Here is a 22,807-nt window from a genome sequence, read left to right as displayed (position 1 = left end):
TTTACAAAATGATTTTTTAGCTTTTTACTTAAACAATTATAACCGAAAATACTTTTTTAGTGAAATATATTATTTATATAAATATATAGTTATATTTTTTATTTACATAATAGTTTGCAAAGAAATATTTAGTGTAAATTATATCATAATTTTATAAAATATTAAAATAAATTGGGTTGGCTTTCAACTTTCACAAATAAAAAGTATTATTTGTAAACTTAGAAAAAAATATATCAAGAATATTCTTTTTAAGGAGAGAAAATAGAAAAATACATCGGAGACAAATCCATATCTATTATAAAATTCTTCTATTTTAGAAAAAAAAATAGAGGAATACATTGGAGATGGTCTAAGGCATGGCCGACGTAAATGATCGACGTTGAAATTTCAACTTTTATGATTTTTACTATTCTAATGTTTCAATATAATTTGAATGTTCCTTTTGTTTTATAATATAATGGTTTAAAAGTATTTTTTTGTTTCACTATATAAATTGTTTTTATATTTCAATGTAACTTTATAGTTATTGGATATTGTGTGGCCAATTAAATTATGTAAATTACTGTGTAATTGATTAAATTTATATATTAAATGACAGTTTTCTAAAGTAATAACTTTTAAATATTACAGATTCTAATTAAAACTGATTACATTTTGAAACAAATAGAGTAATCTATAAACTAACTCTATATAGATATGAAGACAAAATTGTAAAGTGGTCTCACCTTGAATTTCTCTCATTCTGTGCATTCCTAATTGGAAGGAGATAATCAACATCTAATACTATGTTATTCTCAATATATTAGAAATGGTCGAACCGAAAACCAATTAAGGATGATGTAATGAAGACATAAAGATGTATTTACAATTATCACAAATATAGAAACAATTGACAACAACTTAATTATGTCCAGCGTAGGACAACATAGAAGAGTTTCCATACCTTCTAATATTAAAATATCTCACTATATTAGTGACTAAATCAGTTTTTTCTACCACAAATATTCACTCCATTCTTGGAGTTTAAGCTTTTCTATCTAATGATATCAGTAGTTTGATCCCAAAAAAAAGAAACGGTCGAACTCCATATTGTAATTGGAGAAAGAAAACAAACAAAAATCAACCGAAAACTTTAAAGGTATATGAAACAAAAATTGAAAATAACAATTCTCTGCAATTAAAGAATAAGATAATAAAATTGTAAAAATACAAAATAAAACAAAAATATACACAGAAAGAAAAATTTAGTTAAATAAAATCATAATATAATTTCTATAATTTATAGTGCTCAGTTACATTAAAAAGTCTAAATTTACAACATACACAGTTTTATTTACATATTTAAACTTATTATCTAATTAAAATGATTCTAAAAAAGTGCCAGCATGAAGAGTTAGAAAATATACGATAAAATATAATACATAACGTTAAAAATACACTATCACTGATCACTACAAAATCATGTTAGTAGTAATAAAAAAAGTGTCAACATATTTATTAAAACCATAGAACGACACACAACAAGGTGTTATTAAATATACAAACTACAAATTAAATATGCACAACGCAAACACACATAAAAATGAGACATCATATTTGGATACATTTAAATTAACAATTTAAAATATAATATATTCTTGATAATTTAAAATTAGTTAAAAAACTAAATTATTAAAAAACTTAATATACAAATAAAAGTAAAGCAATATTTTGTAACGTCAAAATAATAAATGAATAAAAATATATTATGTTAATAAAATAGATTTTAGATTTTAAAGACTTCTAATTCATGTAATATTACAAAATTCAAAATTTGTTTATTACAATTAATATTTTACCATTAGATATATTAAAATAATATTCTAGATCGATATTCAATTGTCAGTTTTCAACTATTATACGTAAAAAAATATTATTAAGTACGTTTTTTTGAAAAACAGGGTTTTATATTTAAAGTAGGTTATTGGAGTAATTTTTCTTTTTGTGAATTTATTCGAGATGAGATTCTGGTTTTTTAGACTAAGATAATTTATGTTCTATACATAATTATATTTTTTACATAACTCTAAAATCTCGGACTTGATTCTTCATATTTTATTAGTTAATTGTGTTACATATAATAGAAATACTTATTTCAAACTAAAAATATTAAAAAATCAAATTTAAAAATTAATTATATAATTTAATATACAAAAATTCATATACAAATAAAAATGATAAATGTAACAAATTAAATATACTATCCGCGCGTAGCGCGGAAAAAGGATCTAGTATAAATAAGAGATAATAACACTGCAGGGCAGTTTTAAGTTTTAATTATCACCAAAAGGCAGTTTCTTATACAAAGGTAGTTTGTACTAACTAGAGACTTTGGGTATAACTAAACCTCCACTAACTAACTAAACAACACACTAACTAAATGATTTTATGAGCGGGAACGCACCATAGCCGTTCATCTCGCCTTTATTTTAGACGTCTCAGATCAATTCCCCTTTTCTTATGATTTGACTTATATCTACCTTTAATCTCAGCCCTTGGATAATACTTTTGTCTTTCTAACTCGACGGTCCAGATTAAACCCTCACCAAAGAGCCAATCTCATCTCCATACCTTCTGTTACCTCTACGGTTTGTCAAACAAAGCTCCCCTCCGGCTTCATCCTGGTGTTACGGCAAAAGTATTTTGCAATGACCTAATAATTACCCTGCTGTCTTAAGTTTCATAACTTATGCGTCTGGGTTCGCAGGTGTAAGCATGGCTGACCATTGCATGGTTATCCTCGGCGAATGGAACTCAATGAGGCTCGTTTTGGGAGTTTGTAATCGACAAGAAGAAGATATCTAGGATCGTCCCCGTCCGCGCCGGAATGTCCCTCAGTGAATTACAGACCAACGTCGTTCAAGAATTCGTTATAACCCACACTCATCGTTATGTACACATAAATCTGTACTGATACATATGTGCAAGCCTACGAGTATACATACGGCGGTGTACATACGGGCTTCTACATCTAAGGGTGTACATATGGCGGGGTACACCCATATAGATCAACTTGAGTGAGTGGTTGAAATTGGCGGTGTACATATGGACGTGTAAATCTAAGGGTGTACATATGTCGGTGTACATACAGACGTTTTCATTTAAGGGTGTACATATAGCGGTGTACATATAGTGGACATATAGAGTGCATGTGTGCGTTGAAGGGTGTACTGTTAGTACATAAATAGTGACCGTGGACATTAAAGAGTGTACAATAAAAGGTGTGACTATATGGATGCACATATAGTGCATATATAGAGGGCATGTGTGCATTGAAAAGTGTACATAGAGTACATATATAGTAGACATGTACATATAAGAGATGTATAGTAACGGGTGTACACGGCTGGGTGCAAAGGCACACTCAGCGACGTGTACATTGGTTGTCTACATGTACACAACATGTAACTCTACACATATAGTTCGACGTACCTGTACACATATATTCCGCCGTACCTGGTTTACCAAAGATATATATCCGAGTTAGTGTACACATGTTCACCTAGACATCATATATATATTGTCGTATGCTCTGATTATAACATGCAAGGCATTACGCTAAAATGATTATAACAGGCAAGGCATTACGTTAACACGATTATAAACAAAAAAAGATGTCAATGTCACAAAAAAACAAACACCTCATAACGTTTTGTTCTAAACAACTCAAACACCTAGAATCCTTACATAAAAAACACAGTGCAATTGGTCAACACGATAGGTTTTCATAAAAAAAATGGAGAGCCACCACTGCGAGCTACAATCGGTTACACGTGTACACAACATGGGATGTACAAAACCAATTTGTACACGACATAGATGTACACAATGGCAGTAGAATATGACTTTCATATCATTATACAAAGCTTAATGAAGTTGATTCTCAAATGGCAGTAGAATATGACTTTCATATCTTTTTAACATGTACATGCGTACACTAACATTTGTGTATACATCATCGTGCTCACCCCAATGTATTTGTGTACACGAAAAAATGTACATACACAAAACACAAAATAGATATTTCGTTTAGATCAAAACCGTATGCAACCTGTATGTATTGAACTTCTTTCTTTCTATCTCCTACCATTTCATTCTCTCAAACATTCCTAAGATTCCCAGATTTCAGATTATGTCTCTCGCTTGGGAATCGGTCTGTCGCAAAAAACCTCCCGGCCAGAAATTCTTTAAAATCATCAAGGCCATGCGCCTCTTCGCCGCTCTGCCCCTCCCCCCCCCCCTCGATATCCTCTACCGCTTCGCCACCTTCGGAAACACAAAGATATTTATTTAGAAAGGGAAACAAAATAAAAAATCAAAGCAATTATCACCCTAATCACCTACGTTCACTTTCAGCCGCAGTCTCCGTCTCCTCCACATCGTCGCCAGAATTTTCAACGTACGCTGTTAAACTCTCCCACCGGCCGAAATCGCCTCCTATTCCTCTCAAACAGAGTTTTGAGATTTATTCTCGGTAACTGATGTTTGTCAAAAGGTAAAGATGACAATAATTAATAACACGACCCCACCACTCCCGTTTCGAAATTCAAAAACCAAACTAAAAAATATAATAAAATATTTAACCTAACTAAACGAAACGACCAGTTACGCTTTTTGGAGTCTTTCCATTGAAAAACTACCTCTGTAGCGAGAACTGCTCTATTGTGTAAAAGAAAACTTGAAACTGCCTCTGTGTGTAATAAACTCTATAAATAAAGAGCTACTATCAAAGCTAAGTGTCGCTTCACATCCAAGCCTCAAATATCAAAAAAAAAAAAAAAGGAGATCGATGTGACGTGGTGATGCAGAACTACCCAAGAGCCTAAACTGATAAAGCCAAACACATTACAATATAAAAATGATGAATCCTTTCTTCATTGTGTTAAAAAAAAATCAATCCTTTCTTCATAAAAATTACAAATTTGACAAAATAATTTGCATCTACCAACAACCCATGAATTTAGAGAAGACAATCATTGAAACACGTTATTTTAAGTTTAATTGGTTTTGTAATTATTTAAAGTTAATTCTATCAATTTAATTTGGCTGGTTTAATAATTAAAGCCAATGGCATGAGATGGCAATTCCTTAGGAAAAATTAGGGTTATTTTAAATTTGTAATTCAGTTTTAATAATTTAGATTGAAAGATTGATGTTTTAGAATATAGTCAACGAACTAGATTTTGATCCGCGTTTTAAAAGTGCAGATACTTATGATAAAAAATTTCATTAACAATGTTACAAATATTTTTTTAATTTGTAAGATTTTTTCTATTTAAAAAAAAATCATTTAAATCATCGTTTTTAAACCTGGCCCAACCCGGTACTTGAATGGTAAACATGGTGATCCAATATGTAACCTAATTTAGATTTTAAGAAATATCCGTTATTTAAAAACCAAATAAAACACTAAAGTTTGAGGCTAAGCGGTTAAACCGATGGGTACCTGATATGGAATCCAATATTGTAATAATTGTATGTTCATATGAATATAGTTATATGAAAATCAAAATATTATTATCGGTTATGTTTATTTTAAAATATTTAAAATTGAAATGAGGTATAATTAATCTTTTTAATTTGTCTCATGTTGTAAAAATAAATAAAAATAAAGTTGTCTCACATTAATTGATTAATGCTTATTTTAACATTATTTTAATATGTTATAATAAAAATTATCAAATATTTTGGTCAATTTATTTTGTATTTTATAATTATTTTGTATGTCTCATAGAATAACCCACAAAACTTTTAAGCGTAAAAACACCAAGCATAATTTGTAATAATATAATCAAATATTATAAATATTATTGTAATATATTCTAAATAGAAATATTTCACCTATTTAAAAATACAACCTATCGAAATATAAGATTTTGTTTATTCAGTATGGATTGGATTCAGTTCTCCAAAAACCAAAACTTTGAATAATTCGGATATTTAATCAATTTTGGTTTGGGTTTGGTACTACTTTTTCGGATCGAGATAGGTTTGGTTCTTCAGATTCGGATATTTTGCCTAACCCTTATATTATTGACATGAAAAAAAATAGAAAAATATTTTTGAAAAACATACCCGTGCGGGCGCGGAGATCAAAGTATAGTGTGTAATTATAGATTTAGCAGCAATCAAATATTAATTGTTTTGGTCAAAAATAATGAATGTTATTATCTAAATATATGAATGATATTCCCTTGTAAATAACTTAAAAAGTTAATGGCAGAATCCTAATAGGTATTTTACTTTAATAGTATAACATTTGTTTTTAAAACTAACAAATAAATGTAAAAAGTAAAACAAAAATATATTAATTTTTACTGTGTGAAAACTGTAAAATATCAATTTTCACATATAAAAAATTATATAGTAATTTTTCCATGGTAAGCAAATCTTTTCAAGGATTCCTCTCCACGGACCGTTGGTCTTATGTTCCCAAACACACGACTAGGGCAGTAGGGCTTGTTTTGAGATTTATAGCGCATGAAACTATTACGGTATAAAAACTGGATAATCCATGCATATATATATTTTAGATAGTTTGGGGATCGGATGATCCATGGACGCTTTAAATCCACATTGTTGCTGATAGTCCATAGCTCGAGTTCAAGATCTTCCGCCCGTTGTTTGAGTGGCAAACTTTGATTGATGTTTGCAGTGCCGTCCCAAAGATTTATGAGGCTTAAAGCCTGTCAAATAATGTGGTCCTTCATAAAAATTACCAATAAAAAATGAATTTAAAACTGGTTGTGGTTGAGCTAGAGACCAAAAAGGTCTAACATCTCTTACTTTTCCCATCTAAGCTACAAGTAATTTTTGAAAATGTGGCAATACTTTTTGTATTTATAATATGTGGCCTGAAGCCAATGCTTCATTGGCCTTATAGAAGGGACGGGCCTGGATGTTTGCACCCTATATATAGAACAGTTTCTCCTAATTAATTAATTAATTAATATATAAAAAAAACTCCAACAAAATAAAAAATATAAAAAAAATTAAGGAAGAGGAGAGATAAATTGATAAAAAAATATCAACGCGTTTTCTCCCTTTTCTCTCTGCGCCTGAATCTTAATGCGTGAACTCCGACCGGCGCGTGGTGGCTCCTTCAGCACCGCCGCCGGTCACAATCACAATCTCTGTCTTTTCTCCTCATTGCTTGATTCTAGTTCGGTTTGTGACTAAGGCTCAATTTTGAGAGATATGCTTCCTTTCAAATCAATGAAACCCTAGATCTGTTGTAGATTTTTGATAAAAACTCTGGATCTGATGATTCACGGTGTGGCCTAGCCACAAAACTCTTGTTTATGAAATCTACGCCTAGATTTGGTGTGTTTTGTTGTGGTGCCTATCTCTGGATTTCTTGTGTGGTTTGCTTCTTTTCAGGTATTATCTAAGTGGGTGGAGTTTGCTGTGGATTCCTCTGATCGTCTTTATGCTGTTCGTGGCCTGTGTTATTGATGTTCCGGATTAGGTGGGCTTTGCTCCTAGTTGTTTGTTCAGATCTTGTGGAGGTTTGATTTTGGTGTGGCTTCATTTCTTGGCGTTGCTCAGACGCATACGACTCATCCGTTTTTAGAGGTTGATTGAATCTGAAGGATTCTCCCTCACTCGTTGGTGAAGCTTCTGTTACTTGGTTCTTGAGGTTCTTGAGGTGTTTCCTCGGTGTACTAGGAGGGATTGGTTTTACGGTGGTTTGGCCAGGGGCATTCCCGTTTAACAGCTTTCATAGATTCTTTATCTTTTAGATGTCTCTGTTTTGTTGAGTTTGCTATCAATGGTCCTCGAGTCTTGTTGTTTAGTCTAAAGTGTTGGTCTGTAAGTGCCCTGGTTTGTTATTGTATGCGCTTCTGCTATCCTTTATGGGTTTTAGGTTCTGGAGATATGGTGTTGTCTGCCGGCTTAGCTAACCACATACATATCTTCGTCCGTTGGTCTTGTATGTTTCATCGATTCTATAATATATTCAGTTGACGGAAAAAAAAGAAGAAGATAAGTCTATCATTTGAGAGGCAAAGTTGAAAGACTCAAAAATATTTTGTCATTGGTTTAATTTTCTTTTTGTCTAAACTTTAATCACAAAATTAACTTTACTAATATTATATTTTGAAATATGATTGGTGAAAATTGATACCAATGCTGATCGTACTTAGGCTTTCCAAAACACACCACATATGCTTTTGACAAAGATCAGCGTCTTTTCCAGCAGCAAGAATATCAAATAATCATTTACAAAAAAAAAAGTCATTACAAGGAAACAGGACCAAATCGACCATTTTTTAAAAGGAATATTTTGGTTTTTGAAACTTTGGACGAAATTTTGACAGATTTGAAAACAATAATTGGAAATTTGTCAGAAATATTGACAGGTTTTAATGCCTTGGAATTTCCTTTGAATTTTACAACAGAATTCAAAATGAAAAAAGAGTTGAATATTAAGATTATAGTTTTTTTGACTGAATTTCATTAAAAACAAGAAAATCTCAAAATGTGTTGATGTGATAGACGACTGATTCCCCAAAATACAAAAGTGTCAATAATATAATAGTACAAATTACAAGTCCTCTCTCCCTAAAAGGCAACTCCGGTGATTTTGTCTCGCCTTTTCGGTGGTCGGTTCCGACCGTATCCACTGTGATAGGGCTCCCCTTCCGTCTTTATTCTCTCCGCCTTGCGCCGTGGTCTCTCGCAGGCTTAAACCCTCGGTGATGGTTAGGAGGGTGTAGCTTTCAAGGTGGTGGTGGTGGTTTTGCGCGGTGGTCTGGTGTTTTTGGCTGTGGCTCTAGCTTCGCGTGTAGGATCTGAGGGGTCGGATCTAGCGCGTGGACCCCAAGCTCTCCTCGGTTCTCTTCTCTAGATCCACGGCGGAGAATGTTCTCTGGCGAAGAGGCGGAGTAGTTCGAGTCTCATGGGACTGGTGGCTTGACGTAGAGGTGGTTGGTTTCTACAGATTTGGACCTCCGGCGGTCTAACTATTGGCTTGTAGGTTTGCTTGAGGACGGCGGACTGAGTCGAGACGGAAGACTCCGGAGACGGAGGAGGCGAGTGGACTGCGGGGTGCGACTTAGGTTTATCCAAGCGTTTGCTCCGTACCGGCGAGTCCGACCGGATCTGGTGTTTCTGTTAACCCCTTTGTGCGTTCTCTTTCTTTTCAGGTCTTCTTCTTTGTGGGACCTCTATGTTCTGTCTGGTGGCGATTCTCTCGTTTCCTTACTTCTCCGGCGACCTTTCCGACGGAAGTTGCTCCATCATCCGGCTAGTCATGCTACGGAGCTCCGGCCTTAAGGCGATAAACCGCAGTCGACGTGGCGCCTCTACGGAGGACGGTTCCGGCGGGTTATTTTCGGTGGTGGCCGTCTCCAATTTTGCCCTCTCCATCATTAGTTTAGGGTTTTCAAGTCTTTCCGGTTTAGCAGCCGGTTTGTTCGCTTGGTTCGGTTCTATTTTTTATTTTTAGTTTTTAGATTTTATTTAATTTCCAGTTGCACTGTACGAACAAGAAAGAAAAAAATTTAATACGAAAGCCAGTTAAAAGTAAAAAATAAAAAAAATAATAGTACAAATTACAAAGTTGTCGCAAACAAAAACACGCTTTAAATCCGCATTGTTGTTGATAAGGTGATGGGTTTTTCTTCTGATTAATATAACATTTTTCGCCGATAAAGAAAAGAAACTATATTGAATGAATAATTTAACAATGCATTACTTGCAAGATTAGACGAGCCACTTATCCAGTTATCACCACTTGTTTACCTTAACTTTTTATTGGGCAACGGTTTAGACTTTGGAGTTACTTTTGTAATAAGGCTTTTCACTCAATAATATGGGCTTAGGTTTAACTGAATAAAAGGCCCATTAACGTAGTAGTATGTCTCTCGTTTTAATCAGCGGCGAATAACCTGTATGTGTTTCGGAAGCTTTTCGCGCTGCTGTGAACAAATCTCACGGTGATAATTTTCCGGTGATGCCATCAATGGCGCAAGGAGAACTCAAGAGCTCTGTACTACCGAACCCTAAACCCCCAATTGCTTCACGCTTCAGGTTAGCCTCTCTACTTTCTAGGGTAAAACTACATGATTTCAAGAAAAAAAAAGGTTTAACCTTTGTGAATTTGACTTTGTCACAGCATGAGGCAGAAGATAGCAGAACATAGAAAGTCTCTTCCTATTGCTTCAGGTACTACCCTATTCATACTTGTCTCTCTCTCTCTATTCATAGCCATTGGAGACTAACTTTGTTTTTTTGATTGCAGTGGAGAAGCGTCTGATTGAGGAGGTTCAAAAGAATGATATTTTGATTATTGTTGGTGAAACCGGTAGTGGGAAGACTACTCGTAAGTTGTTTAGTGACTTGATGATTGTTCTCAACTTCTTATATAGAGTGATGAAAGTTTTTCTTTTTATATACAGAGTTGCCTCAGTTTCTATTCAGTGGTGGATTCTGTAGGGAAGGGAAGATGGTGGGGATAACGCAGCCGAGGCGTATCGCTGCTGTGACTATTGCTAAAAGGGTAGCTGAGGAGAGTGATGTTGAGTTGGGCCAAAGGGTTGGTTATTCCATTAGGTTTGATGATTGCACTTCTAGCTCCACGAGGTTGAAGTACATGACTGATGGGTTTTTGTTGAGGTAAACTAAACCCATTACAAGTTCAAAGCTTTATAACTCTCTTGTGATTGTTCTTATCTTCTCATCACTGTTGTTCAAAATTTTGCAGGGAAGCTTTGTTGGATCCGCTTCTTTCTAGATATTCAGTCATTGTTGTCGATGAAGCCCACGAGAGGACTGTTCATACTGATGTTCTGCTGGCCTTGCTGAAAGAGGTGCAGCGGGCTCGGTCAAAGCACGAAGGAGTACAAACAAAAGCAGGTGATGAGATTGGTGTTAAGCGGAATGGTGGTGTGTTAAGAGGGTGTCAGGGCAGGAAAGTATCTCCGTTGAAGCTGATAATCATGTCTGCGAGTTTGGATGCACGTGTTTTCTCTGAGTACTTTGGTGGTGCCAAAGCTGTTCATGTGGAAGGGAGACAGTTTCCAGTTGACATTTTTTACACAGTCCATCCCGAAACAGATTATGTGGACGCAGCTTTGGTCACTATATTCCAGGTTATTGATCTTGTTACCATATCAGCATTTGGGGAGTTGAGATATTAATTAGAATCTTATTTTCAGATTCATGTGGAAGAGAAGCCAGGTGATATACTTGTTTTCCTCACCGGGCAAGATGAGATTGAATCTGTTGAAAGACTTGTCAAAGAAAGACTTGAGCATTTACCTGAAGACAAGAGGAAGCTGCTGCCTCTTGCTATCTTCTCTGCTCTTCCATCAGAGCAGCAGATGCAAGTCTTTGCCCCTGCGCCAACTGGTTTTCGTAAGGTTAGAAGAGTTGGTTCAGTCGTTGTTAAATGGTTGAGACGATGATACTAATACAGTTTGAGGTGTTTTTTTTTCAAATTTTAGGTGATATTGGCCACAAATATAGCGGAGACATCGATTACAATTCCTGGAATAAGATATGTGATAGACCCTGGGTTTGTTAAGGCAAGAACCTATGATCCGAGCAAGGGAATGGAGACGCTTGATGTTGTTCCAGCATCAAAAGCACAGTCGCTTCAAAGAAGGTACCATGTTCTGTATTAGTTTATGTTTTTTCTTCAAGGTGGTTTGATGGTTTGCAAGCATTTTTATGTTCATTTTTTTTTTGGCAGTGGACGTGCAGGACGTGAGGGTCCTGGCAAATGTTTTCGTCTTTATCCAGAAAGAGAATTTGAGAAGCTGGATGGTTCAACCAAACCAGAGATCAAGAGATGCAATCTCTCTAATGTCATTTTGCAGCTCAAGGCTCTGGGAATTGATGACATTGTTGGATTTGATTTTATAGATAAACCTTCTAGGTACTTCCTTTCTTGTGTGATCTTTCTGATACTAATAGTAGCTAAAACCTTTGGAGATAGTTTGACACATGGCTGAAGCATCTATTCTCTTTTTTGAACAGGGGCGCCATTGTGAAGGCATTGACGGAGTTGCGCTTGCTTGGTGCCTTGACGGATGATTGCCAACTAGAGAAACCCGCCGGAGAACAAATGTCACGGCTCCCACTAGATCCTGTCTACTCCAGAGCTCTAATTTTGGCCAATAAACAGTTCAACTGTCTGGAGGAAATGTTAATCACGGTTGCAATGCTCTCTGTGGAATCCATATTTTATGATCCTCGTGAGAAGAGAGAAGAGGTAAGCATGACTGCGAGAAATTCTCATTTTTTCCTTTATATTAATCAAACAGCTGATGATGATTTTTTTATTTATTTTCGGTTTGGCTAGGCAAGAACCTCAAGAAACCACTTTGCTAGCATTGAAGGGGATCATCTCACTTATCTTAGCGTATATCGAGAGTCGAATGAGTTCTTGGAGAAGAGAAAGACAGAAAGCAGTGAAGCCAAAATTGATAAAATCATGAAAAAATGGTGCAAGGACAACTTCGTGAATAATCGCTCCTTGAAACATGCTCGTGACACTTATAGGTTTGTCACGTCATTCTTTTGAGCTTCTTACTTACGATTGTTATGTTTTTGAAAAATATGTGTGTGCTTGTTGCAGACAAATTCGTGGACATGTTGAACAGATGGGGTTTAATGTGTCTTCGTGTGGGAACGACATGCTCGAGTATCGTAGATGTCTTGCTGCATCGTTTTTCCTTAAAGCAGCACAGAGGCAGATGGATGGGACATACAGGGCGTTGGAAAGTGGGGAGATTGTCCACATCCACCCAACTTCTGTTTTATTTCGTTCGAAACCCGAGTGCGTTATCTTCAACGAGCTCATGCAAACCAGCAAGAAGTATATTAAGAACCTGACGAGAATTGATCATTTATGGTTGGCTGAGTTCGCTCCTCATCATTACAAAACAGATGATGAGATGAAGGACTTAACACAAGGTAAAACCATAACCGATATATATTCTCAGTGGCTTTTGATCTTTGTAACTTGGCATAGAGGGAAGAAATTGATATTTTTTTTCTTTTCTGTTCGTAGAGATGGAAAGTTGCAGACTGAAGCTTTCTAAATGAACAAGAAAATGAAGTCCTTTACTGTCCGATGCAGATGACTGCTTCTATTCTGTTAGAGATGGAACACTGAGACCACTAGAGACTGAAGCTAATGTTAAAGGAAAGTTGTTTGTTTGATTCAAATATAAGTTTGTAGCTGAGATTAGAATTATATTAAATTACAGGGTATGCTTGCATTTAATCATATTCATAATTTAGTCTTGATTACCAGTCAAAGTTAATCTTCTTCCAAACATTTACTGCGCAACAAACCCACAATCGTCAATAAAGACAACATTGTTTTTATCGCTCATTCAAGATTAAACATTGACTTGGTAAATGAAGAAGGAAGCATGAAACTTGGTTGACTCCTAATATACATGTGTATTTAGCCACTTACAATGTTGGATGGTCGACTCTTGCACAAACACCAAAACCTGTTTCCTAAGATTGCCATGAAGCATGAACTAGAGGAATATACATGTACAATGCAGAGGAAAGAGAATTTGCAAAGATGTGGCTTTCTCAACCCTACTCTCAGGAACTGGGGCTTCAATGAAAACATATCATAGTTTATAGATATTCTCATAGCTCTCTATCAAGAATCTCACTCGCATATACTAATGGGAACCATCAAGGAAGAAAGACATTTTAGGAGATACATGTGGTCTCACAATGCTATAAATAATGAAAGACTTGGCAAGGCTTTTTGGTGCAATGCTAAGTACAAGGCATCTATCTTATTAAAACTCAAGTACAAAATTGGAGTGTTTGGAGACTTGAATAGGACTTTTAAAAATTTGGAGTGTTTGGAAACATGGATTGCAATCTTTAAAAAAAAAATATTTTTGTTTGAAAACAAGGATAGTAGTATTAAGAAAAAAAAGTAATGGGCTTATGTTTTTTTAAAAAATTGAAAGTTATCTAGGCCACTTTTAAAATATACCAAAATGGGTCAATCTAATTCCCTAAAATTTTTTTTTCTAAACTAACCATAAAACAAAATTTAAACTTTATATACATATTTCAAATCAAAATAATAATTCAAATTTGATTTATATCAAAAATTGATTCAAAAATATACATATATTCAAAAATGGATTTTTACTAAACTATTTTTCAATAACCATTATAAAAAAATATTGTCAATATATATAAGAAAAATATAATACAAAGCCCAATTTGAAATACCAACTCAAATTATGGTTTTCATATTTCATATTAAGTTTTAAAAATATAATATATGTAATTATTTATATGATGGTATGTATAAAATACTATTAATTATATGATTACTTATATGATGGTACATATAAAATACGATTAATTATATGATGATAAAATACGATATATAATAATGACTAGGGATGGGCTTTTGGATACCCATACGGGTTTAGTTCTGATCGGTTTGTATTTTGGGTTTTCGGGGTCAAAGATTTCAGCCTTATTAGAATGTTTCTAAATTTTGGTTTGAGTTCGATTTGGATCTTTACGGGTTTGGTTTGGGTTTGGATAACTAATTTAAATTATTTTTAAAGTCTTAAATCATTATATATTTTAAATTTCTCAAAATGTATAAATAAAATAATATATTACGTATAAATTTGAATAACATATGTCATAATACTTAAGCTTAACATATCAATTGGCTTGATTTAAAATTTTGGATACGAAATCAATAATTATTTTAAGTATTTTTGGTGATTTGAGTATACTTTAACTATTTCAGATATTTACTTTTGACTATCTATATATATTTTCAAGTATTTAAACCAATTTAAAAGTATCATTTTTGATGTTTTATATACGTTAAATCTAAAAATAATTAATATATGTAAGTATATAAATCTATTTTTAGATAAATTCGGATACCCAAATACTTCGGTTCGGATCAGATTCGGTTCTCTAAATAACAAAATTTTGAATAATTAGAATATTTAATCAATTTATGTTTGGGTTTGGTACTATATCTTTGGATCGGTATCGGTTATGTTCCTCGGATTCATTTTTCCAAATCCTAATAATTACATGAAAAACAAATATCAACATATTTTTCAAAATATACACCCGCGCGCCTGCGCGGGTCAAAATCTAGTACTTTTTATAAGAAGAAGCAAAACCAAAGCATCCATTAATCATATCATTAAATTTCATTTCATTAAAACATGATCCCAACTCAAAATGTAAAAGCATTCAGTGACGAAAATTCAAAAATAATATTATTCTTTCCTTTCAAAATCTATAGGGGGGGAGTTCTCGTGGATAGTTGATTCCCCCAGTAATTCAATAACACTCAAGATCATCTTCCAGAGAGACTACTACTTCTTGCGAGAGAACAAGACACTCACCGCAACAGAGATGGTGATAACTGAGACAGGAACAAGCCAGTACTGCTTTGTCAAGTCGACAAGCTTCTGAACAGAGTCTTTTGGGTCCTCCTTCTTGTAGATCTTAAGCTCTGGTATCTCAGGTAAAGAAGCTTCGTCAAGCTCGCCAATGAAATACTCTTCCATGAGTTCCCTAGCTGTTTTGCTGTGCCCCGCGTCTTCGAATTCATCCGTTGCATCTTTGCCTTCAGTAGCAAAACACTTACTTGGATTAGAGACAAATCATTAAACATAATAGCAATCATCGAGTAGTAGAAGAAGGTACCGGTGACAGCAAGAAGCACATCATCTCCTCCAGGGTGCTCATCCATATAAGGGGTTACGTCATATACCTTTAAGGCCAAAGAGAATCAGATCAGATAATAGTTTCAGAGTCAACGCAAAGAAGATTCAGAGTCTTGTTATAATCTTTACTTAAAACATAAATCAGTTGCTTCATTAAATTCTATAGTCGTCGTTAGATACAGCGTAAGTTTACGAAAGTGGAAAATCCATTTTGATTGAAAATAATTCGTGAAATTAGAAAGAAAGAGAGAGAGATAGGGCGAACCTTGCCGTCGATAACAATCCAGCAGTCATCTTGCTTGTTGTGAGCTGCTACTTCTTCCATGGAGTATATCTTTGTGAGCGTCGGCATTTTTTTTATTGTCCTGCTACCTTTTTTTCTGGGGTTTTAGGTTTTGGGTTAGGTGAAAGGGGAAGAAGATAAGAACCGAACCCTACCAATAACGACGTCGTTTTCTGCCTAATTTCTTATCTGTTTTATTCTTTAATTTCTGTTCTTTTTTTTTCGTTGACGTGAACTGCACTCATAACCAGGAAATTAACCTTCAATTAATATATTTATTAAATTTCATATTCTTTCATTCTACTACTGTTTTATCAAGTTAACACAGTAATTGTACTATTTTATAATGTCAGTTTCCCAAATTTTCATATAAATTTCCGAATATATATACATAAGCGTTTAACCATTTATCCTCCTAAAAAAACTAGATAACAGTTCCCCAGCTTGTATAGTGGCCAATCGAAGCCAAAACCTCTTTTTCCAAGTCTACTACACTCCTTGACTTTGAGTTTCCTTGGTGGGATGGCAATAAACCAGAAGCTGACCATCCTCACTTGCTACACATATATTCCCCCTATCATCTGAGCTTATGCATGCAACCCCTTGTCCTGATTGATAGCCAAGAAAAAAAAAAAAGAAGCTTTTGAGAAACGGGCTTCGTTATTTTAATGTCTGCTTTAAATCAATGTTTACCTTTGAAATCATGGAGGGAGCCGAGTTTTAAGCCTGTCGACATGTCCCACAAATACACAACTCCATCAAGTGTGCCTGTTACTCCATGACCAGATACTGTGCCCGCTACATCAGCCCTGTGTACCACAGATCCATTAGCCAATTGAATATCGATTTCAAAAATGCTAGCATGAAGAAACCTAAGCAAGAAAACATTCAGGTAAAGAAAGTGCTGTGTGATGATATACCTCGGATCAAATTGACTTCCCAATATTACTTGATTTCTCACAAGCAGAGCCAGTCTCCAACATCTTCCTGGTCTTTCTACAGTCTCACATTTAACGTCTGGGTCAGGATCGGTAGAGACTAAAAGCCAGATGGCAGTGTCTTTGACTTCAGCTGGAACCAATGTTTTGTTGTTGATCCCTTTTGAGAACCACAGTTTTGTTGCAGCTAAAATCATGTCGATATGATCCTCCATTGTAGAATGGCCATGTAGAGGGTGCCACGCAAACAAACTGGTTGGGATGAACTCAAAGATCATATTGCTGGGAGATACAAATCTTGATACTAGGCTTCGCGTTGAAATATCCCTAAGTCGAGAATAAACAAAGTTAGCAGGCTGCAACCATGGAGAAAGGAATAAAAAGGAAAAGTAACATTGGCTGATGGTCAATTGGTCATCGCTCCCTAGCAGAAATAATTTTCAGAAATTTAGCAAAGAGATGGGCTGAGAAAAAAACTTCACAGAGAGAGAATAAGAGAGCAAATTACCAAACTGTAAACTCCCCAATACCACTGTGTCCAATAATGAGATGAGGACATTTTGGGATCTTCTTCAGTTCCACTATGCATGAAGATGTACAAGGATTTGCGGGGATAATGAATTCTTCAGTAGGACCTCTGCATATTTAGGAGAAATGAACATTCACAGATAGTTAAATAATGATGCAGCCTGCAGCTCCAAACACAAGAAGGATATGGCAACAATTTTAAGAGAAGAGCAATGAACTCTGATGAGATCACCTCCAGTTGGAGTTCATGGCCCAGACAATTAGGTTTCCACCTTTAACAACTGCAACGAGATAGTCAGGATCGCACACCACCAGGCACTGCACACTGTCAACTGCTTGAAGTTTTGTCACTAGAGAAACGTAACCAGTTTTCACCTCGACAATTCTCACTACGTTCTCTTCAAAGGATGCTGATGTACAAGTCAAACACGAGCAATCAATTTCCCTCTTCCTGCAAAAACAAGAGAGTATAATCCGTTAGCTGATATAGTTATTTTGTATCCATGTACCATATGTAAAGCAGTAAAGAGATGTCCGAACCTGCAATAAGGTGTTTTGATATTGCCAGTAAAAATAAGATGCTCCCCATCCGGAGTGACGTGGAAATAAGACCTTTCGAGCGCTCTCTGAGCACAAGTAACAACTATCAGATACTTAGATAGGAGAAACAAGATATGGTAATAATCATGCAGCTTAACAAAAGAAGCTAGGAGAAAACTTACAGAGTTTACATTTGCACCAGATTTGTCATCCATAATGGGGAGTATGACAGGTGTGTGACCAACGACACATGGGAATCCTTTGGTTGGTGCTTTAGCTGATATCTTGTACATAAATAGGGTTCTAACTCTATCTTCTGTAGCAAAGCTCAACACACAAATATAGATTTCATTACCAACAGACTGAAGTGAAACTGATGAAATAGGCATGGGATGAAAGTAGCAGCCAAGCAGCTCAACAGTTTTTTCCATCTCATTGTTGATCTTTATATCTCTGTTGAGCTTTAAACTCGAACTAGCTGAAATTTCCGGCACACTGGAGATGCTTTTCTCGCTGGTATGTTCCTTATATTGAGACTTTGTAGAAGGTGGTTCAGAGACTTGGATGCCCAGTGCCTCATCAATATGGCCTTGAACATTTTCAACTTTTGACGCTGGAAATGATGGTGGGGATGTACTTGCATTTTCAAAGCCTTGAGCTGGCCTTATATCTTGTGGTATCACACACGCCTCATTGCAAAATACATTGGTGAATTGATTGTTATTCACCTTCATTAGCTCAGGACCCTGGTAATGTTCGGTTACATGACTGCTTCCATCCCCTTGTGGATTTATTCTATCTGATACAGAGTTGGTAGACCAGGTCGACTGAGGCTCCAAGATACGTTGGGTTTTATTAGGAGACATCTTGCTTATTGAATCACCATCTCCAGTATTTCTGCAACTGTTTTTACTTTCTGAGGATGAGTTCTTGTTTCCTCGCAGTTGATTGGTCGAGACTCTTTTCCTGCTATACACCTTATGTGTTTCTTTTCTAACAGAACTAGCTACAGTAGGGGTTGTGCCAACAACAAGACCATTACCTGCAGACAATTAAGCACATCCTTATATTACACAGTGGACAGATACAGTCATGAAAAGCTTTGTGTAAGCGTGATATTGATAGATTTAACTTACTACCTTCAGTAGAACAAGATGTACTCTTTGCTTCCTTGTTTTCAGAGTGGTGCTCTGTTTGCACTAAGTCTCCTGCACAGAGTTCCTCAGATTCTTTGGTAATAATCTTGTTAATCGGACTGGTGCATTGTGGTATTAACATAGACTTCTTGACACATCCGCCTAGATTATTTTCTTCCAAAATAGTACTAACATCATGTGACGACGACTTTATGATCTCAACTGTATTTAAAGCAGGAACTGATAGACTTGCATTTTCTATTACAACCTGTTCCTCGTCTATGTGCTGCTTGGGAAGATCTGCTGGATAGGCTTCCTTGGAAGATGAGATGATATGACCACTCCCAAGACCATCCAAGTGAGACTCATCAAAACTGTCAGGAGCAAAAGGCACATCATGTGAAGACGGCTTTATGATCTCAACTGTATCCAAAGCAGAAACCAATGGACTTGGGGTTACTATTACAACATCTTCCTCGTCTAAGGGATTTTTGGAAAGATCTGCTGGAGAGGCTTCCTTGGAAGATGATATGATATGCCCACTCCCAGGAACATCCAAGTGAGACTCATCAAAACTGTCAGGAGCAACGGGCACATCACTTGTACAATCCTGAACAGAATCTAGAGCAACGACTTGCCTGTTCTCATCATCTCCAGTGCATGTTCTTATCGACAGGGAGACAACTGCAATTTTTGAAGACGAATTATGGACAATGGGAAAAGGGAATACTTCAGGAATGACGGTGTGAAAAAGTATTGCAAATATCAATCGGAAACAGACTATAATTAGGCATTTTGTAGGGGTTAAGTATACCACTTCCTGACGCATCATCAAGTTGGCTCGTTTTGGAGTTGTCTGAATGATTTAATCTAGCAGACATTGTTTCTGACACATCAGTTTTTGGGGGCTTCTTGACTGAGGCCTTCTTAAGCAGTGGAATTGCTCGAGGAAGTAGAAATGAGATCATTGATTTGGCAATTTCCTGATCAGCTAAATCTTCTGTATATGGTCCAGCTGAATGCCCTTCATTAACTACTATGTCAGCAAGGGTCAATTCTTCTTTCTGCTCGCAACTTGTATTATCATCGGTTGCTAGAGCAGAACTTATGGGGTTATCTGCATGAATTGGACGAAAAGGAATCTAAGAAGATGAAGCCATAATGGTCACATTCTTAGCTACAAGAAAACGTCCGTACGTATTAAACAAGTTCACAAGAAGAATGAAAAGCTAATATACCTTGCACGAACTCCAAGGTATCGGGTGCACAAAGATTGGAACTGGTCATATCTTGGCTCCCGTTTAGAAAAGTATCATCGTTGGGTTTGTTTTCCTTTGGTTGCAATCCATGAAGCTGCAAAATTGAAGATCCTCTTGTCAATACCACTTTCCCGGAATCAAAACTTCACAAGCCTACTATGCCAAAATAATCAGAATAGGGATTTGAGAAAAGTATACTAAAAAGTTTTTATTGATAGACTATAACCCTGATTGGATTACCTCTTCAGAAATGTTGGATAATGGCTTTGTTGTACAGCTGTTAGGAAGCTGGTTTGTTTCTTGGATAGGGACGACTACTTTCACTTCGGGAGGGTTTTCTATTGGAGGAGATGAATTTTCGTTAGTAGCATGACAAGAATGCAACTGCTCTGGTAGTGCTCCTTGAAGGCCAACGATCTCCACTTCTTCCTTTGCTGAACAGATTGACGCTGTTGCTGAATTTAAAATCTCTTTACCAGAACATGAGTCTTGGAATCTTGTTTTTTTATGGCCTTCTTTAACTACTGAATTCTGGTGGCCTATTTCAGCTTTTCTACTTCTTTTCTTTCTAGCCACTGGCATGTCCAGATAACATAATAAATCTGGATTTTCACGCTTGGCTAGCCTTTCATCATCGACCTGGATTTGAGAAACCCTATTGCTGGAGTAAGATTCTACCATCCCGTGGGAGTTGTTCACAAGTTCCCGGAGCAATCTCTGAACCAACGGGTTTTTAAAGCCAAAAAACTGCAGCATAAGAAAAAATCACAGCCATCTTAGAAAGCAAGCAATGAAGGCCTGGGAGCCAAGGGATACTACAAGTGAACAACACTAAATGAAGGCCTGGGAGCAAAACATTTGAATAATTCTTAGCTGAAGTAGTAAGCTCGAGTTTTCTGGCAGGTATATCCTAATTAATACGGCTTTTCCTATGTATCAACTCATAACTAAGAAGTTAGAAATGCAAGGATAATATAGTATGCTTGTAATGACAAACAACAGGTTGTTTTGGAGCAGTAAAATGCAGTAGAGGCCTCATTATCAAATTACAAGGAAGAATAAAAGGCATGATCACAGCTTATAGATCCCCACATGTTAATTGTATCTTCTTTAATCCCTTTATCAGAGCGCTACTCATACTATAATGTTCCATAACCTAAAGAAAAACCAGATTTTGCATTTTTCCTGTAAAAGTCACAAACATACAAATAGTAACTGTGTTTTTCAAAAGCTTCGCCAAATGATCTCAACAACATCTAGGCATTTTTGGAAAGGCCATGACCCTTGTTTTATTGCAGACTAGACTTAGCTATAAACGTAACAGGCAAGATGGTCTAACGTGGTAACAGAAAGAAACAGAGATGTACCTCCACGCCGTTCATCTTACAAGTAAATCGTTTCCCATGCCATACTTTTAAGTTGGAGAGGCCCGTCTTCTGGAACTTTCCCCATGCAATATCTGGTGTCTGACCACTCCATGATTCATCCAAATATCTAATCTGCATCAATAGGGTAAGACTCTGCTCCCTTCTAAATAAGCATATTCACAACCTTATATAAGATTTAAGGGAATCAGAAACACACCAGAAATAAAGGTCCTTTAGCACCTTCTTCAATCTCCATATAATATGTGCTCCCATTGTAAGCTCGAACAGCTTTATAGCCCACAGGATAAGGGAAACGATCTTTTCCCTAAACAAAAAAAGAAGCTACTTAAACAAAAAATCTACACAAAATCAATACGTGTTGTTCAGGAACCGATAACACTCAAAACTGATAAGCTTGCTTAATCTACATCCTCAGCTTAAGAATCTAGCCTCTATCCTATTCTCAGTATCACTCGAATTCAACCTTAAATCAAAATTTGTTCAAAATCAGAGACTAGAGTTCGAATCACATGCACATCACCTCGATCGAAAATTCTGAACATGGATAAAATCGAAGTCAATCAGATTACAGTTTTCTTGCCGCTTTCTAAGGAAATCGACACATAACCACAGAAATTGAGAAATTGAGAGATGAAGAGGAACCAACCCTAGATGAACTCCAGTACTTCTTATCCCAGGAGCCGCTGTAGAGAGCTCCGACGGAGACGATTTCGATGTCATCCGATTTTCTATCTTCAGATACAGCGCTTGGGCTCGCCATTGAAAGTATGAAACTCGAGATCGCACAACGGTAGAAGAAATCGCGAGGAAGATGGCGGAGGGATTATGATTTTTATTGAATCGCGGGAAATGAATAATTTTCCCTCTATAACAACTATCAAAACTATAAGACCGCAGCTTATACAGCACCAATGAAAACTCTTTTATTGGGCTTTTTGGCCCAGCCTAAAAATAGATTAGGTTGCGTAACTGTGTTTTTTTTTTTTTGA

The 22,807-nt window shown here is 35.8% G+C and overlaps 3 protein-coding genes across 4 annotated transcripts; 1 reads left to right on the top strand and 2 right to left on the bottom strand.

The window, feature by feature from the left end:
- Positions 1-9,878: 9,878 nt before the first annotated feature.
- LOC106347134 (pre-mRNA-splicing factor ATP-dependent RNA helicase DEAH10) lies at positions 9,879-13,297 on the top strand. The gene is made up of 12 exons (XM_013786630.3): positions 9,879-10,074; positions 10,160-10,209; positions 10,286-10,366; positions 10,443-10,659; positions 10,748-11,135; positions 11,202-11,405; positions 11,490-11,650; positions 11,738-11,923; positions 12,025-12,259; positions 12,350-12,549; positions 12,626-12,963; positions 13,061-13,297. Exons 1-12 carry the CDS (start codon positions 9,998-10,000, stop codon positions 13,093-13,095), a joined length of 2,172 nt encoding a protein of 723 aa, XP_013642084.1. The 5' UTR covers positions 9,879-9,997; the 3' UTR covers positions 13,096-13,297.
- Positions 13,298-15,205: 1,908 nt separating this feature from the next.
- LOC106399306 (cytochrome b5) lies at positions 15,206-16,197 on the bottom strand. The gene is made up of 3 exons (XM_013839781.3): positions 16,012-16,197; positions 15,727-15,793; positions 15,206-15,646 (listed from the first exon to the last, which is right to left on the bottom strand). Exons 1-3 carry the CDS (start codon positions 16,096-16,098, stop codon positions 15,393-15,395), a joined length of 408 nt encoding a protein of 135 aa, XP_013695235.2. The 5' UTR covers positions 16,099-16,197; the 3' UTR covers positions 15,206-15,392.
- Positions 16,198-16,301: 104 nt separating this feature from the next.
- On the bottom strand, positions 16,302-22,720 carry LOC106398786. 2 transcript variants are annotated; one of them, XM_048738979.1, is made up of 14 exons: positions 22,465-22,720; positions 22,015-22,122; positions 21,798-21,929; positions 20,671-21,177; positions 20,410-20,524; positions 19,986-20,288; positions 19,172-19,855; positions 18,218-19,077; positions 18,036-18,121; positions 17,728-17,946; positions 17,476-17,604; positions 16,950-17,294; positions 16,723-16,838; positions 16,302-16,637 (listed from the first exon to the last, which is right to left on the bottom strand). In XM_048738979.1, the coding sequence occupies exons 1-14, from the start codon at positions 22,576-22,578 to the stop codon at positions 16,519-16,521; spliced, it is 3,837 nt and encodes a 1,278-aa protein (XP_048594936.1). In that variant the 5' UTR covers positions 22,579-22,720; the 3' UTR covers positions 16,302-16,518. The 2 variants fall into 2 exon arrangements, with proteins under 2 accessions (XP_048594936.1, XP_048594937.1); XM_048738980.1 differs by having other exon boundaries at positions 19,175-19,855; positions 22,465-22,717.
- Between the last annotated feature and the right edge of the window lie 87 nt (positions 22,721-22,807).

This window comes from Brassica napus, chromosome A9, assembly GCF_020379485.1.
Source record: "Brassica napus cultivar Da-Ae chromosome A9, Da-Ae, whole genome shotgun sequence".
NCBI lineage: Eukaryota > Viridiplantae > Streptophyta > Magnoliopsida > Brassicales > Brassicaceae > Brassica > Brassica napus.
Note: the sequence above shows the minus strand (reverse complement) of the source record. Positions and strands in the feature narration are given on the sequence as shown.

Bases quoted from the DNA above. Each gene is read 5' to 3' on its own strand.
- LOC106398786 (XM_048738979.1), bottom strand. From the start codon at position 22,578: ATGGCGAGCCCAAGCGCTGTATCTGAAGATAGAAAATCGGATGACATC. The intron at 20,525-20,670 runs GTAATCCAATCA...TCAATTTTGCAG, and splicing joins TATCCAACATTTCTGAAGAG to CTTCATGGATTGCAACCAAA. The intron at 19,078-19,171 runs GTAAGTTAAATC...AATTGTCTGCAG, and splicing joins ATCTTGTTCTACTGAAGGTA to GTAATGGTCTTGTTGTTGGC.
- LOC106399306 (XM_013839781.3), bottom strand. From the start codon at position 16,098: ATGCCGACGCTCACAAAGATATACTCCATGGAAGAAGTAGCAGCTCAC. The intron at 15,794-16,011 runs GTTCGCCCTATC...TTGGCCTTAAAG, and splicing joins GGATTGTTATCGACGGCAAG to GTATATGACGTAACCCCTTA. The intron at 15,647-15,726 runs GTACCTTCTTCT...TTGCTACTGAAG, and splicing joins TGTGCTTCTTGCTGTCACCG to GCAAAGATGCAACGGATGAA.
- LOC106347134 (XM_013786630.3), top strand. From the start codon at position 9,998: ATGCCATCAATGGCGCAAGGAGAACTCAAGAGCTCTGTACTACCGAAC. The intron at 11,136-11,201 runs GTTATTGATCTT...TCTTATTTTCAG, and splicing joins CTTTGGTCACTATATTCCAG to ATTCATGTGGAAGAGAAGCC. The intron at 11,651-11,737 runs GTACCATGTTCT...TTTTTTTGGCAG, and splicing joins GCACAGTCGCTTCAAAGAAG to TGGACGTGCAGGACGTGAGG.